This window comes from Vanellus vanellus, assembly GCF_965231255.1.
Source record: "Vanellus vanellus genome assembly, chromosome: 6".
NCBI lineage: Eukaryota > Metazoa > Chordata > Aves > Charadriiformes > Charadriidae > Vanellus > Vanellus vanellus.
In genome coordinates, this window is record NC_138911.1 from 2,444,906 (window position 1) to 2,459,664 (window position 14,759).

Sequence of the window (14,759 nt, forward strand, 5' to 3'; positions counted from 1 at the left end):
TGCCTAGATGCCTCTGGAGGTTTTCTCGTACGTTTGTGGAACACAGCAGTGGCACCTCCCTCAGATGGCGAAGAGGGTTCTCTTTGTTAGTGTTTGTGCGGTGGAAATGTCAAGGGTGCAGGATATTCAAGGAAAAGCTTTTTGGTTACTTAAAAAACAAAAAGCCAGGGGAAAAAAAATCTGAGAGCACTTTGGTAACAAAAACTTGTTCAAAACCTTCTTTTTTAATGCTAACCAAATGAAATGTTCCATTCCTAGACTACTCAAAAGCCCCTTTAAAGTAAACAAAAATGATTTGTGTTTTCCTGGTCTACTTTTCCCTTGCAACATTTCTGCTGGCATCACTTTCTTAGTCTCCACCATCTGAATGCTAATGAATGTCAGGGCCAGCAAGGAGTTTGTGGGTTTCACCATTTATTTTGCAACCTGCCTTAATTTGAGGTTTTCAAATTCCTTTAACACACCTCTATTTATCCTGGAACACAAGAGAACATTTGTAGCATAGGCCTAAGATTGAATACAGCTTCCTCTCTCTCTTCCCCTGTCCCTGCTTTGGCCAACTTGGTCATTACATCTAGTGAATAGATCTCCTGATACAGTTGCCTGCTTTTTTTTTTTTTTTTTTTTTAATGTTGCTGCACATTGCCAGAAAAGTAAAGAGAGTGAGTGTGCAAAGGAGAAGGAACGTTATTCTGAGCTGAAAATTTGAATTCCAGATGCATTTCTGCTATAACTGCTCAGACTTCTGTGTTAGTACCAACACTAGAGGATTCGTGACACTCTCATAAAACGTTTGGATCCCAGAGAGTCGGGAGCTACTGAAGTGGTGAGGCAGAGACGTTAGAAGGCTTTTCCATTCTGAAGTAGGTCCTTAAATTGAACGTACTATGCAACAAATGAGTGGCACAGCTTTACGTTGTAAACTGAGATTTTTAATTCTCCATTGATCTGAACCACTAATAATGTTGTCATGTTAAGACATAGAGTAGCTTTGGGGGGGTTTCTCCCTAACCTGCGTAACATTAGAACTCCATGGGTTCAGCCAGGGGTTGTTTGGCAAATTGAGTGTATTGCTGTTAGATATAAACGAACAAATAATAACTTCCTATGAATTTCAGAGAGAGGTGCGACTACTTCATATGTGGCACGGCTAAGTTCAGGTCGCTTTCTCAGGAACCAGCTTTGCGATGGGGCGACTATTTCAGTTCCATCCTTTCCCAGTATTGTAACTGTAGGACACAATAGAGTAGCATTTCCTGTAAGAGTTTTAGGGGACTGTAAAACATAAAGCAACAGAGGATTCTCCCAAGGAAAAAATAGATCCTAGCTATGTATAGTAATCTATAGTAATCGTTCAGCTCACTGGTGTAGTAGTCACACTGCTCGAAGATGTCTGAAACCTTTATTGCAAAGCTCTTGAGAGTTTGTAATGCACCACAATAAAGGGAGAGTAAACAGGGTGTGCCCAAAGCAAGCTTATTACACAAAGACCAGCTTTATGTGACTGCAGAGCTGCTGTCTTGGGGTCATTGCTCTGTGAACTTTTTAAAAATCTGCAGTCTTAAAATCCTTTCCGAGTAGAAAGGGTGTAATACAGGTCGCCTTCTTCCAGACCTCTTCAAGTCCACCAATACTCTGATGTAGAGGTAGGTTGGCTCAAGTTCAAAGACCAAGAGAACTGAGCAGCCCAGAAAGCTCCTGGATTGAGCTTCTTACAAGGCTCAGGAGCAAATTTCTGGCAAGCTTGTGACAATCGGCATGATAACAACTGGCTTTTTAATAAGACAGTCAGGTCTTGTTATGCTGGAGAAACCTGCAGCTAGAGTGAGAATGAGACAAGCAGACTCCTAAAAGAAGGGATTTCTGTATTGAACATAACATTGTTAATTTGTCACTAGCGTCTGGGGGGGGTGGTAGAAAGTCATAACCCAGTGGAAAGAAATGGGAACAATCTCTTAACATAAAATGGTTATGCCGGTGATGAGAGTAAGATATTTGTACTGGTGTTACTGGCTTTGCCTTGTGAAAGCTATGCTCCCAGCTTGGGCGGTGTACATTTTACAAAGATATCAGTAGTTTTTGTGGGCAGGCAAGAAGCTGGTATACATGGTTGGAAAGAGGAAAACAACAGCATTAAAACAGGATAGAAATATCAGTGTAAAGCTGTTGTCCTGAGTGTACAGTGACTGAGAGAAGTTTCATTCTATATTTTCTAACTAAAACTTGTCATTTGAAAGCAAGTTAAATTTCCCATACAACAACCTGCAAAGTGGCAGCTTGTGGACAGCTTATGCTTTTGTGGAGGAAAAAAGAATATGTGCACACAAGAGACATTTCTCTTAGCTGCCAGAAATTTTATTTAGTTCAAAAAGTGTACTTAAGAGGACTGTGGATGAATAATAAGGAGATGCTTTTGCAATCTTTCTCTTTGTGCAGGTGATTTGGTTTCACGAGCAATGCACCACATGCAGTGCTTGAACACCATCCGCCCAGGAATGAGCCCCATTCGGCAAACCCGGCAGCAGCAACCCATCTCCTGGTCCCCTGATGCTCTCCACACCCTCTACTACTTCCTACGCTGTCCTCAAATGGAGTCCATGGAGAACCCCAACCTTGACCCTCCAAGAATGACCCTGAACAATGAACGGTATGTAGGGGTCAGCCAACTGTTAGCAGTCAGGGAGCGAGGCTAAGAAGGTCTCCTTTTGTAGAGTCGCTGCGTGCGCATGGGCAACTCAGGCCGCTTTGTGGATGCTACCTATCAGGCATCAGTTATTCCTGCAGTCAAGCCAGGTTATGCTGTCAGCCTTGCCAAGTTTACAAAGCCTTGGAATTGGAACTGGAAAGTGAGCTGTTTTTTCATGCAATCTTTCCGAACGAGGCATATACTGTATGCTGCCAACAGGGCTTGTCTAAAGAAGCTGCCAAAAGTACATGTGGTTGCCTAAAGCAGTAAAGACCTTACCAAAGAAAATGTTACCTTCTGAATAGCGCCAATTAACAATTGTCATCATTCTCGGGAAAAGCAATGTTGTTTGCTGTGGAGAGGTTTGAAGGGATTTATGAACATCCTTCTTAAGGATTACTTCAGTTGATGCCATGTGTCTGGTATAGGAAGAAATTTATATAGGAAGCCAATAACTAAACAGAAAATGCAGTGGGTCTCCCTCCCTTCTGCCAGCATCATAACTGACTCTGAAAGTAGGCCCATTATTAGAGTGGGTCAGAAATTTTCCAGCGGGATGTTTTTTCTGTTAGAAACCTCCCTGGTTTCCTTCCTGCCCAGCTCCTTGGCAGTCTGCCTGACAGGCTGGTGGCAGTGGCGAGCTGAGGAGCCCGCGGAGCCCTGGCCACAAGTTGAGTTCCTTGAGGGGTCAGGCAACTCCTGCTCCCCTGCTCCTCAGCTCAAAGGCAGACTAATAGCTGGCTGCCTTGCAGTTGCATCCTGCAGGGAGACTTAGGCTTCTCTGGACTCATTAGGCTTCCCCAATTTGAAATGCATATCCAATGGTGTAATTATTTCAGAAATCTTACCTAAGTGGGAAATTGTGGTTTCTGATTAACTCTATCTATTTGTGCTAGCTTGCTCTTTGGATGTCTTTTAGCCTGCTGGGCATCAGACTGATGGCTCTTCCCAAAAGCAGCCCGTGGTTGGGGAGTTTTGTAGTGTAGTGAGGTTTTGAAGCCTGGGATGAAGGCCACGTTCACAAAACAGAAAAGCAAGGTGCTTGTAGGACAGGTGAGCAAGGAAAGGAGAACATCTCTGCAGCTTTCTAAATAGCATGGTTTCTTCTCACCTTGGGCTTTACTACACTGAGCCCCAGCTTCTAAAGTTGGTATGAAATCATGGTAACATACAGGTAATTAATTCTTAAAATTAATTCTAAAAAAAACCCTACAAAAGTTAGCCCTCTCTCTCTTCTTCCTATCCTTTCTGTATGTGTGGGGATTATGGTGCTTTTTCCTCTGCTCCATGCTGGGCAGCCTGTTTTTTGTTTTTGTTTTATCGAGACACTTCCTGATTGCTTTCAGACAGCACTGTCTTCAGTCTGTGCTTTTCTGGTGCTGCAGGTCAGCCCCATCTTGTGCAAACCTACATTGGTCTCACTGAGCCTGCCGGCTGATTGCAGCAGCCCTAAAGGCTTCTTGTACCTGTGTTCACCACCATTGGAGCTGTGGCTGATAGCTTCGTGGCCAGAGCTTGGCTAGTCAGGAGTGAGAAGACCTCTTGATAGATTGAACTGTCTCTTTCTAAGGCTCTGAATTTTCAGCCCAGGGTGCAGAAAAACATACTGGACAGAAGGGAGCCTCTATAATTTCAGTGTTGGTAGGTTACTTTAGGTTAAGGGAAACTTAAAATAAGGAGAAAAATGTAAAGTTGTCACTCTTAAGCTGTCTGTTCTGCCATAATATTTTGCATGTGGCTGGTCTGTGTAGCTGCTTCCACTGCCCACTTGTTTGCATTCTCTTGGTTGCTGAACCATCTTTCTGTATTTTACTGTAGTTTATACTGGACCGACTTCTTTGAGGTCTCAGTCTGGCGAGAGCTCAACTGTTTTACAAAGTAAAAAAAGATTGTCTTTCTGTTTGTCTGATCCTCCCCCCAAATCCTTTCAAAAAGAACAATCTGTGAGCAGAACTGTAGCATCAGAAAGAGGGAACTGATGTACACGTGTGAAGAACCAAGAGGAATTAAGTCAAGTTGAATAAAATAGGAATAGGAAGAGGCATGGCTGCACAGCTCGGAGCCTGATGGTAGCTCTGTTTTTTGGGCTCACTAATCTTAATCGAATGCCCTACCTAGTGCAAGATGATTTATTTTGCATTTCGTGTTTGCACACTGGGCAAAAAACTGAGGGTTTTTGAGGCCAGATTCTGTAAAGTTGTACCGCTAGTTCCCACAGTTGTACAGCTGAAGCTGCTAAACAGCTTGTATCAGAAATGTAGATTAAGCGCTCTGTTTTGTGTTCTGTTCTTTCCAGTCCTCTCAGTATAATGATGTTACTGCAGCTACTTGTTTTGTACACTGAGGATAATAAATGAGTTAAATCAGGAGTGCAGTTATCTCTCCAATTGCTCCCAAACAATACTCTTCACATGGTTCACTGGAGTTTTTTTGGAATGCAGGCTGCAACTCTATTCTATTTTAAAATCCACGCTAGATCCTATAACAGCTGGTGTAAGGGAAATTTCTGCCATTTTTTTCTGACCAGTACTTAGCTGTAAAGGAAATTAAAGAGGATATATTAAAATGGAGCAAAAACTGACATTAGGGGGAAAAAAGAAACAGAACCAGAGTTCTGTTTATCAGTTTAAATAACTGGCTTTGAAAAGTTTATGAAACCTAGAAATAAAATTAATACTGCCTGGTATACCAGAAATGAACATCCAACCCAAACTTTCATTTGTTCCAAGTTGTATTTGTATGTGTCTCACTGTATTGACCCGCACACACATTATTTCCTATAGCTAGTGGGATACATATTGCTAGCAGCGCTTGCTAGAGGAGATAGTTTACTCTTTCCTTGCTTAAGAGGAGAGATGGTCGAGGCGGCGTGTGCGATGCTGGACTTGTGGCATGATAGATGAGGGCACTGATTGACCTAATGTGACTTGGCAAAGCTGTGCAGCCTAGTTTTTTTTATTCTCTCCTGAGCTGTGCTAAATCAGCTGCAAACTCTGCATTGCTCTTTTGTGCATTTATGCTCTCTCTCTCTGGAATATGCTTGTTATGTGCACTGCAATCTCAGGTTGTTTTCAACTGAAAAAAAATCTCGGTCACTAACGAGGACAATAATGCTGACCTATTCTGAGTTTGCTTGTGCTTCAGTTTCTAGGCTGCTGTATAAATCTGTCAGTATTGAACCCCAGTCTGAAATTTAGCAAAGAGAGGCTGTTAGAGCTGCAGACTTGATAAAACCTGATCCTGGGAAGATCTGTGAGCTACGCTGATTCAGTGGAAGGAACTGCAGTTGTTGAGTACACCTAGAGGCCTGACAACCTACTATCCGTCTTGCTTGGCTTTCTCTTGTCCGTGAGCTTTCTGTGTGTCACACTGCGATGCAAAGTGCTGTGAAAACCATAACACTGTAGGGTCTGGAAGGTCTTTACTGTACTTCAACGTGAAGGCAAGCATGGAATTCAAGTTCTGAAACCATGCCTAATGGAGGGTGTCATATGCCATAAGGGGCTTTAAAAAACACTAGCCAATCTTCCGAACATATCCTGCAGCAAACTGTACAAGGTATGAAAACATACACGCTTGCACTTAGGTATGCATGGGCACCCCAATGAACAGAGCCAGTTTAAACTCATATAAGCTATGTGCCTTATCCACGCTAAACACCTTGGCAGCTAAAGGACTGAGCTGGGTGAACTGTAGAGTCCTGAAGGAATCGGGGGATGTAGTCATCTCTAGAGCTTGGCAGATAGAGGAGCTTTCTGTTCTGGCCTCCGGAATGTGAATGATTTGGGATACCCATAGATTGAAACTCTGGGAGGTTTGTGGCTTGGTTATATCTGGTTCTGATACCTCCAGGTAAAGGCGTTGAAGTAGAAGGAGGAGAGGAGGCAGAATTAGAGAGAAAGCACCCAGGTATCACAAACAAAACATTTGAAACATTTCCACAGTGAACACAGCTGCTTGCTGTATATGACCAAGCCATGACCCACTTGGAACCCCAAAATGACCATATTTGCTGCATGGACAGTAAACCACCTGCTGTTTGGTGTCAAATAGGCCACCTGAGGAAGTGTTTTGCAAATACAGAGCACCACTTGTGCAATACTTTGGCAAAGGAATTAGACCCTGAGGAGAGAACAAGCTGCTTTGCTCAGTAACGATGCACCTGCCTGCCTGAAGGCTGAGAGCTCAGCTGTGTCATCGGGCGGCACATCTGTCTTTGCTGCTGCAAGAAAGTATCTCTGCTGGGCAATAAGATTTTTAGAGCTTCTCGGACATCATAGCCTGTACTGTGTCAGAGGTCAGACAATGTGGTTTTGGCCCATGAAGAGTGAGCAGATGCATGGCACTCCCTCTCTCTGCTCTGTTTCTGCTCTGGGTTTTTTCCCACTGCTTATGTCAGGCTGGCTGAACTTGGGAGCGCTCTGCAGTGTGAGATCATGTCCCAGAGTAGCAGAGCATGTTTGCTGAGATTGTTTGGAATACCATGACTTGAGAAGGACTATCCAAAGGTAAACTAAGTTTTTCTTCTCCCTTCTTCACTTTTTCCCAAGTGGAATATACAGCTTTTGTCTTATTTTTAATGGTGTGTCAAGGCAAGAATGCTCTCTCTGATACTTATCTTAGGGACTATTTGTCTGCTCCCCACAGAGCACAAATCAAGGTCGATATTATCGTCTCATTTTACAGCTGGGTGGACTAGTCTACCCTGTGTTAACTGACTTGGCCAGGATAGTGGTTTAGCCGTAACGCTAGGAATAGACACCATTGACTGCCCTCGTCCTATCTCTTTTTGGTTATCATGTATGTACAACACTGACTGTAGAAAAGTTAACATGATCTAATACGTAAGAATAGGGAAAAAAGTTGGATCCTGCTTCCTTGTGTAGCTGATTATCTGTGTATCTTAGGCTGAGCTTCCTCCTCTTCCAGCTACCCTATTTAAAAAAAAAATTAAAAATCCATAGATTGTGTTTGCCTATTGCTGACCTTGTTGGCCTGTAGAACATTCTAAACATGATTCTGGGCTTGTCCATCAGTGCCCGTGCATCCAGCAGTGTCAGAACTTTCTGAGCTAGCCATGTTGCACACATGCCAAGTTTTACACATTGTCTGAGTTTGCTGGTGCGTTATTTTATTCCAAATGTCAACTAGCATAAAACAATTTACATCAGCAGAAGCACACAGGCTGTACCCATCTGACTCTGTCGGTGAAAATCCAGTAAAACGCTAGTGGAATTCCAGAGCTGATGTAGGATTTGTCAGCTGCCAACAGTAAAATGTGAGGCTTGCCAATTTGATGGAAATTCACAGCTCTTCAGCTGGAAAAGCTGTGGACACTGCAAGAAGCCAACTGCAATCACACAGCGGGCCACCTCATACGAAAAGGGAAAGCTTCATTCTGTTTTCCATGTGCAGGCGTGTAGAAGGCTTGCCTCAGATTTGCTGCTTCTCCAGAGAAGTCTGTTTTGTGATGTGATGGTAAACCCGGGGTCACTCAGTTTCTCCCTCGTCGCGTGAAATCCTTCAGAAAGGCTGCTGCTCATTCTGCTTTCAGCTGGATGGCTGCTCTTATCTGCAAGGTTCAAAAGGGATCTAAAATTTTTTATACTTCCAACAGGAGTCCTGGGAGTCCTCCCGTTACATGCTACCTCATGAGATCCAGGGCCCATGGCTAAGCATGCAAACCGTATTTTTCCGTAGGGTCAAGCAGGAGAAATGGACTAGTGCCTACCCTCCTGTGCCATGTTAGCGGGGCGGGAGGAAGGAGCTGAGCTATCTACTTGGGTTTTCTCTCTGTGGAGTATTTCCAGCAATGCCTGCTCTGAAACGTTATTTGTTGGGAAAGGATGAGAAATGCATCTGATGCAGCCAGAAGAAAAGATTATAGCCCTTTCATGCTATTTTTGAGTGGTGTTTGCTCAGATGCTGTGTTCTTCCAAAATTTGAGCTATTGATTAAAATCGTCATTAGCTAGAACACTTGATTTATTATTATTATTTTTTGTCTTGTGGCATATAATTCAAATTTGCTCTGGCTAGCATGGAAATCAGAGGTTGATTTTAAATAGTTCCTGATACAGTGTCAAAAGCCTGTCCAAGCATCCCTTGATTCAGTGGTGATGAAGTTTGCATCTTGGCTCTTGGATTCAAATACTCGTGCTCAGACCAGACTGAGTAGAGCAGTGGCCTTATGACCTCATTTTATCTTTCATACTTTGTAAAATTCAGTCTGTCCTCAGATACATCAGAGACTTGTACCGAGAGAAAAATAATCTCCAAGTAGTTTGTGCATGTGCTGTCTTACAGCACTACTTTCAAGAGCCCTCTGGTGTAGTTTCCCCGTCAAGAGTTCTGCAGTGGGTGGTGCAAACAGAGATCCCTGTGCTATGGCTATTTCTAAATCCCCAGTGACTAGCTGATGACGATGGGCCTCCTCATCACATTTTCTAAATTTCATGTTTTGAAAAAGCAGTACTTTGGTCTTACTTAGTGCCTTTTTACTTGATGATCTCTAGGGTGCATCATTAGAAATAATTAGAGCCTTCAGCTCTTTCCCTCATGGTTAGCTGCTTTCTTCTCCTGTGTTCAGAAAACGCCCGGCACAACTAAATGTTCATTCTGAAATTGCTTGAAACAGCAGTGATTTGGTCACGTAGATCAGATTTATATGACTATAACAATTCCTATGAAAGAGAACACTAACATCCCAGTTATTAGTGTGAATTGTCTCCAGAAAGTCTTGCTCTGTGTTTCATGGGCATCTGCCTGGCTGAAAAGGAAGGAAAACCAGGAATAACCTGCCGAGCCTGCTGCTGAGACCTGTGTTTGCTTGAGCTGCATCCTCGGCATCAGTGGAAGTATCGCTGCTTTCAGAGCTGGTTAAGACTTTTCAGAACAAATCTTTTCTCCAGATGAATGTTTCCAGACTCTCACTCATCTGTCATGAGGCTTTTTTACCCTCTTTTTAAATGCAGGTTTATGGAATTTTATTAAGTGTAATAGCTACATCATTGTCTGTCTTTCAGATTTATCTGTGGCCTAGCCGGTCCTAATTCAAATTTAATGTATTTATGTCTGAATTCTTTTATTTTACAGCCGTATCCCATTGTTGCCATGCTGCATCAGGAACAGAACTTGATACACTTAGTCCAATGAGCTGTGTCTTTGAAAACGTCTGCAGTAAAATAAGTTCTGGGATTTCTCGTCTGAGAGATCTTAATATCTTTCTGTTATATCTACAGCTGCCTCACCAGTCAAGAATAGGTATATAGAAATAATAAAAGTAGACCCCGATTCATTTGCCTTGAGAGAGAACAATGCTGTAATCGGACATTCATGTTTAACAGTACTTAAATCCACTCAGAGTATCCCTGAAGCCAACACGGTGATTATAGAAAGCTGTGCCAGTGAGCATATTCCAGTCCCACCCCCATGCAGTGGTCACACTGATTTTTTTTTTATTTTATTTTTTTTTTCCCCCAGAGCTATTTTGATGTAAATATACTGATTAAATATAGTGAAACAGAAGGAAGCCTTACATTGTGTTTAACAGTACTTAAATCCACTCAGAGTATCCCTGAAGCCAACACGGTGATTATAGAAAGCTGTGCCAGTGAGCATATTCCAGTCCCACCCCCATGCAGTGGTCACACTGATTTTTTTTTTATTTTATTTTTTTTTTCCCCCAGAGCTATTTTGATGTAAATATACTGATTAAATATAGTGAAACAGAAGGAAGCCTTACATTGACCTGTGTCATTATGGCATTGCTTGTTCAGAGTGGACATAAAAATGTGCCCCTCTGTTTTAAAGAAGAAACAGCTATTTGCTCTTGATGAAAGATTAGTTTGGTAGATTTATTAGAAGAATAAGGCAGCTATAAATGGATAAGATCAGCTTCCTTCACCAACACTAAGGAGAGAAGCTGTTACTATGTATGTTTGACTGTTTCAGATTTTGACCAGTTAATGTCAGACTTAATTGTGATTTTTGAGATACTCATTCACAAGGAAGATGGAGTGAATGGCCCTATTTCAGAGGCAAATAAGCTACAAACGTGTATCTATTGACTAAAATTAACTGTTCCTCGGCAGTGCTCTTCCTGACCTTAGGCAGGATTATGTATTTGCTGAGCCCATACTAAATAGTTGCAATATATTGAATATCTTCTGCAGTTTTGAGAATTGAGAACATGTGTCATTTAACAGGAGGAGTCGGTAACTTTACCACATCTGTGGTGAGCCACTTTCACCTTCCGGCTCTTTATGGTGACATCTCAGCACGTATTACAGGAGTAACATCTAGCCAGAAAAAAACAGAACCACTTAGAAACTACTGACCTTTTAACAGAGACAGGTCCCGTGCTAGTGGTACTCATTCCACATGTGTGCTTCTGGTATCCTAACTGAAAGACCGAAGAGAGATCTGGGATGAAATGTTTATTTATAGTCCGTGTGTCCGTGCATGCTCTGAGCACCGTAGCATCGGGTATGTGAAGCGAATTAGAAACAAGTCACATTAAAGTCAATAGGTGACAGACAGTAGTTATGATTGCGTTCCTGGAAATATTCCTGCCTTTGCCTGGCATCGTCTACCGAGGTATTTTTAAGTCTCCTAATTTTTTTTAATTGTTCATTTTTTTATAGTCAAAAGATTGCAAAATTGAAATGTGAGGGCTGACCTTGGCAGTGGTGAAAGAAATTAATTGCAAACCCTGAGGACTGAATTCATCCAAGTGTAACTGCTGAAACTGGCAATGCAGTCTACTCAGAATTAGATTTACCCCCCCTCCATCTTTTATGTTGTTTGTATAAACAAACACTGCTCGATTTTTTTTTTTATTTTTTTTTTTTAACTCTGTGTATCTCACACCTGGGACAGACTAGCCTTTCTCCCACATTACTGGCTGTAAGCAATTTGTAGTTATTGGTGTGTTTCCAAAGCAGCCTGTATCTTTTGATCTTTCTGTATTGGAGCAGGGGTGCGGTACAAACATAGATTATTTAAATTCTCTGCAAAATCGCAAGGAGGAGAATCTCACTGCACACAAAATGGAATAGCACAGAGCAGACTTCATGGAGAATGCAGAGACTGCCTTGCTACGCCAGCCTTGGCGCACGGGGAAAGCGTTACAGGTAAAAAAGAGCATACGCAGTGAAACAAAAATTTGACGCTATTGGCTGTATGTGAATCCATGTGCCAAAATGTCAGGCTGTCTTGAAACCTTGCTGCTGCTCGTGCACTGGTTTCCATGGACAATAGTCAAGGATGGTCTGAGAAGTCCCAGATGTCACAGGCAGAAGCATGCAGGAGGACAGCTCACCCACAAAATTACTGATTTCACCTGGTCCTGGGCAACTTGCTCTGGCTGACCCTGGTTTGAATGAAACAATCTGCAGGAGCGCCCTCCAACCTCAGCTGTTCTGGGCTTCTGTGATTCTAATTACAGTGTTTGTCCCTTAGAGTTGTTTTACACGTGTCCGCCTGGTAACTTCCCAATCATCGATAGGTATCAATACCTTGTTTCCAGACCTGGCTATTTGGGTATCAGCAGTTGATCCTTGCCACCTACCTAGAGAAGTAATAAGGCATTTGACAGCCTTCATCCTGTCAGTTACAAAACATATGTTTGAAAAACACTGTTTTCTGCTTTCATAGGCATTTTACAGTAGACCTCAGGGCTTGCTGGAAATCCCCAGAAAGAGTGTCTTTGACCTAAGCCATTTCTGGCGAACGTCCCCTATTTGTAAAAATATTTGAAAACAAGATAGATGATCTTTGGCTCTCTTGTTTAGCGATGAAGAGATGACAGCCATTGTGTGTGTGTGTGCGCTACCACCCTGCAATTACTGTAACTACAGCTACAGTAATTACTGTAACTACTGTAAAGATGTCCGTGTTAAGTTCTTGGCTTCTGCTCTTGAGTTTCCATCTGTTCAGATAAAAAAGAAGGTGCAAGAAAATGAGAGCCTGGCAGCTTAGCTGCCTGGATTCTCGGGGCTGGAACAAACAGCAGTCAGTGCCTGTAGGCACCCCGGGTTGTGTATTGTTTATTGTTTGCTGTTTCATGATGAGAAGACAAAGCAGTAAGCTAGCATCAAAAATGAAGGAAAAATAATCCAGGGGAACTTAAAATGAAACTGTTAGAGCAGGTGTTACTAAAAAGGCATTCTAGAAACACAGAACTGGATAAGACAAGGTCTCCTGGCTTCTTTTTCCACCTTTTGGATAGTGACTGCCCATCGAAATAGAGGACTGACTGAGAGTCTGAGTTTCTCTACTTGACTCTGGCTGGTTTGCTGTCATTTAATATCAGCCTGTCTCCGTTTTTCCTAAGCATGGATCCTTAAAGACAGTCTCGTGGTACCAACGTAGTGCTCTGGTAAGTAACATAAGTAAAAAGCAGTAACTCTGTGGATGAAAGGTTCTGAGCATATCGCAAAGAACGATGATGGTAACAAGCCAACAAAGTTTCTTCTTTTTCAGTAATTGCCATTTCCAATTGAAGTTAATATTATTTCCTATTTGATTAAATTACAGACCTTCACTTGCAGAACTTGCCCGTTTCCTGAGGAAGGAGTTAGCTGGTGCTTTAACAAAGGCCACGCTAAATAAAGACGCAATTCTGAGCTTTTGCTGTGCAGCAGCAGGGGCTGGCAGGTTGTTGGGCTTTTCACTCTTATTGTTCCTGAGATCTTTGTAACAGAGAGCTAAGAGCTAAGCTCTGCTGAAGAGTAAATGTTTCTGGGTATAATTTATGATAATAGCAACAATCATTCTTTCTCTTTGACCTTGTGGAGATTAGAAACTAAGCTTTCCCTGGGGTGTGGGGTCATCCTAGATTGGTATGTCTCTGCTTTGGTTCCTTTTTAAAGGGGACCCTGGCAGTTTGCGTTTCCTCCTCCTGTACCTACGAGTGCAGGTAACTGCCATGACCCGGTGGTCACTCACAAAGCTAAACTGTGCTGTTTTCATCACGTGCTTTTACAGTAAATGCTGAACTGACTGTTCTAAAAGCATGTCTGCTCTGCAAGACAAATCCTATTCAAATGAGTTACGTGTCTGAGCTGATTCAGCTCTGGTTTGTGGATTCTTCTGGGGCTAAACAACCTTGTGTTGATACAACGCATGCTGGTCTAACGTGTTTGCTTAGAGAGGGAAGAAAGGGAGCTGTGTTTTGCTCTTACTGCTTATCAGTGTAAACCTGGAGTGATGCTGCTGAAAAAGGGTAGTTTCAGTGTGGAGGAATACTACCGGGAACTCCAGTGCCAGTGAGGAGTATGTACCCAAAGTTCGTTCTTCCATGGAATAGAAAGTATATTGTAATGGCTAGAGAGTAGAGGGGGGAGACAGAAACTGTGATTTTTTTTATTCCTGGGCTTGCTGGAAAACTCTCTGCTACTGTAAGGAATTTGCTTAGCCATTCCTTGCTTTGCATCCTTCAGAAATGCAAAGGATCCTTCCAGAGAGACACGGGGTCCTTCCCAGACAGGTGCTTTTTTCAGTAGGAAAGGATGAGTTGTCCATGATGCAGTTCTAGGAGAAGATAATTAAGCTAATTGAGAGGAATATTAAGCACATTAGCATGAAATTACAACAGGTCTAATATAACCTGCCTAGAATATATCTGGTTGTGATTCCATTGCTTCCAGCATCCAGACTGTGTGATTACGAGTTGCCTCTGCGCAGCGCTGCGCTGTGCCAGGTTGTCAGTGCTCACTTCCCTGCTGTGGCTGCCAAATTCACCGGGAAAGATCTCTCTGAAGAGTTGCTGTGTTAGAACATCACAGAAACATATGTTCCTTAAATGACTTTCCATCTGGGCGTCCCATTCTTCCTTATACAAGAAGTTACCGTAGTTTAATTAACTCGCTTTTAGCCCGCTAAACTCTCTGTGTTGAGACACTCAATAAGATTAAGGGTAAGTGGCCAAATTGACCTGACTGTACATATAGAAAGGGCATTTGCCCCAGCGTAGTGATGTGTTACAGTTTTGGCTATGTACAGCTTTATCCACATAGTCAGGGCTCAGAGGTACCTGCTGTGAAGAAAGGCAAGCGAAAACTAATTTATTT

The 14,759-nt window shown here is 42.6% G+C and overlaps 1 protein-coding gene across 1 annotated transcript in view; it reads left to right on the forward strand.

Annotated features, from left to right (window-relative positions):
• The window catches only part of ABTB2 (ankyrin repeat and BTB domain containing 2), a gene marked incomplete at both ends in the record, with an annotated part of 133,272 nt that overhangs the window by 84,192 nt on the left and 34,321 nt on the right, over window positions 1-14,759 (forward strand). The window contains one exon of the mRNA XM_082485456.1: window positions 2,437-2,647. Coding sequence (XP_082341582.1) covers window positions 2,437-2,647 — 211 coding nt within the window. The remainder of the gene's footprint in view (window positions 1-2,436; window positions 2,648-14,759) is intronic.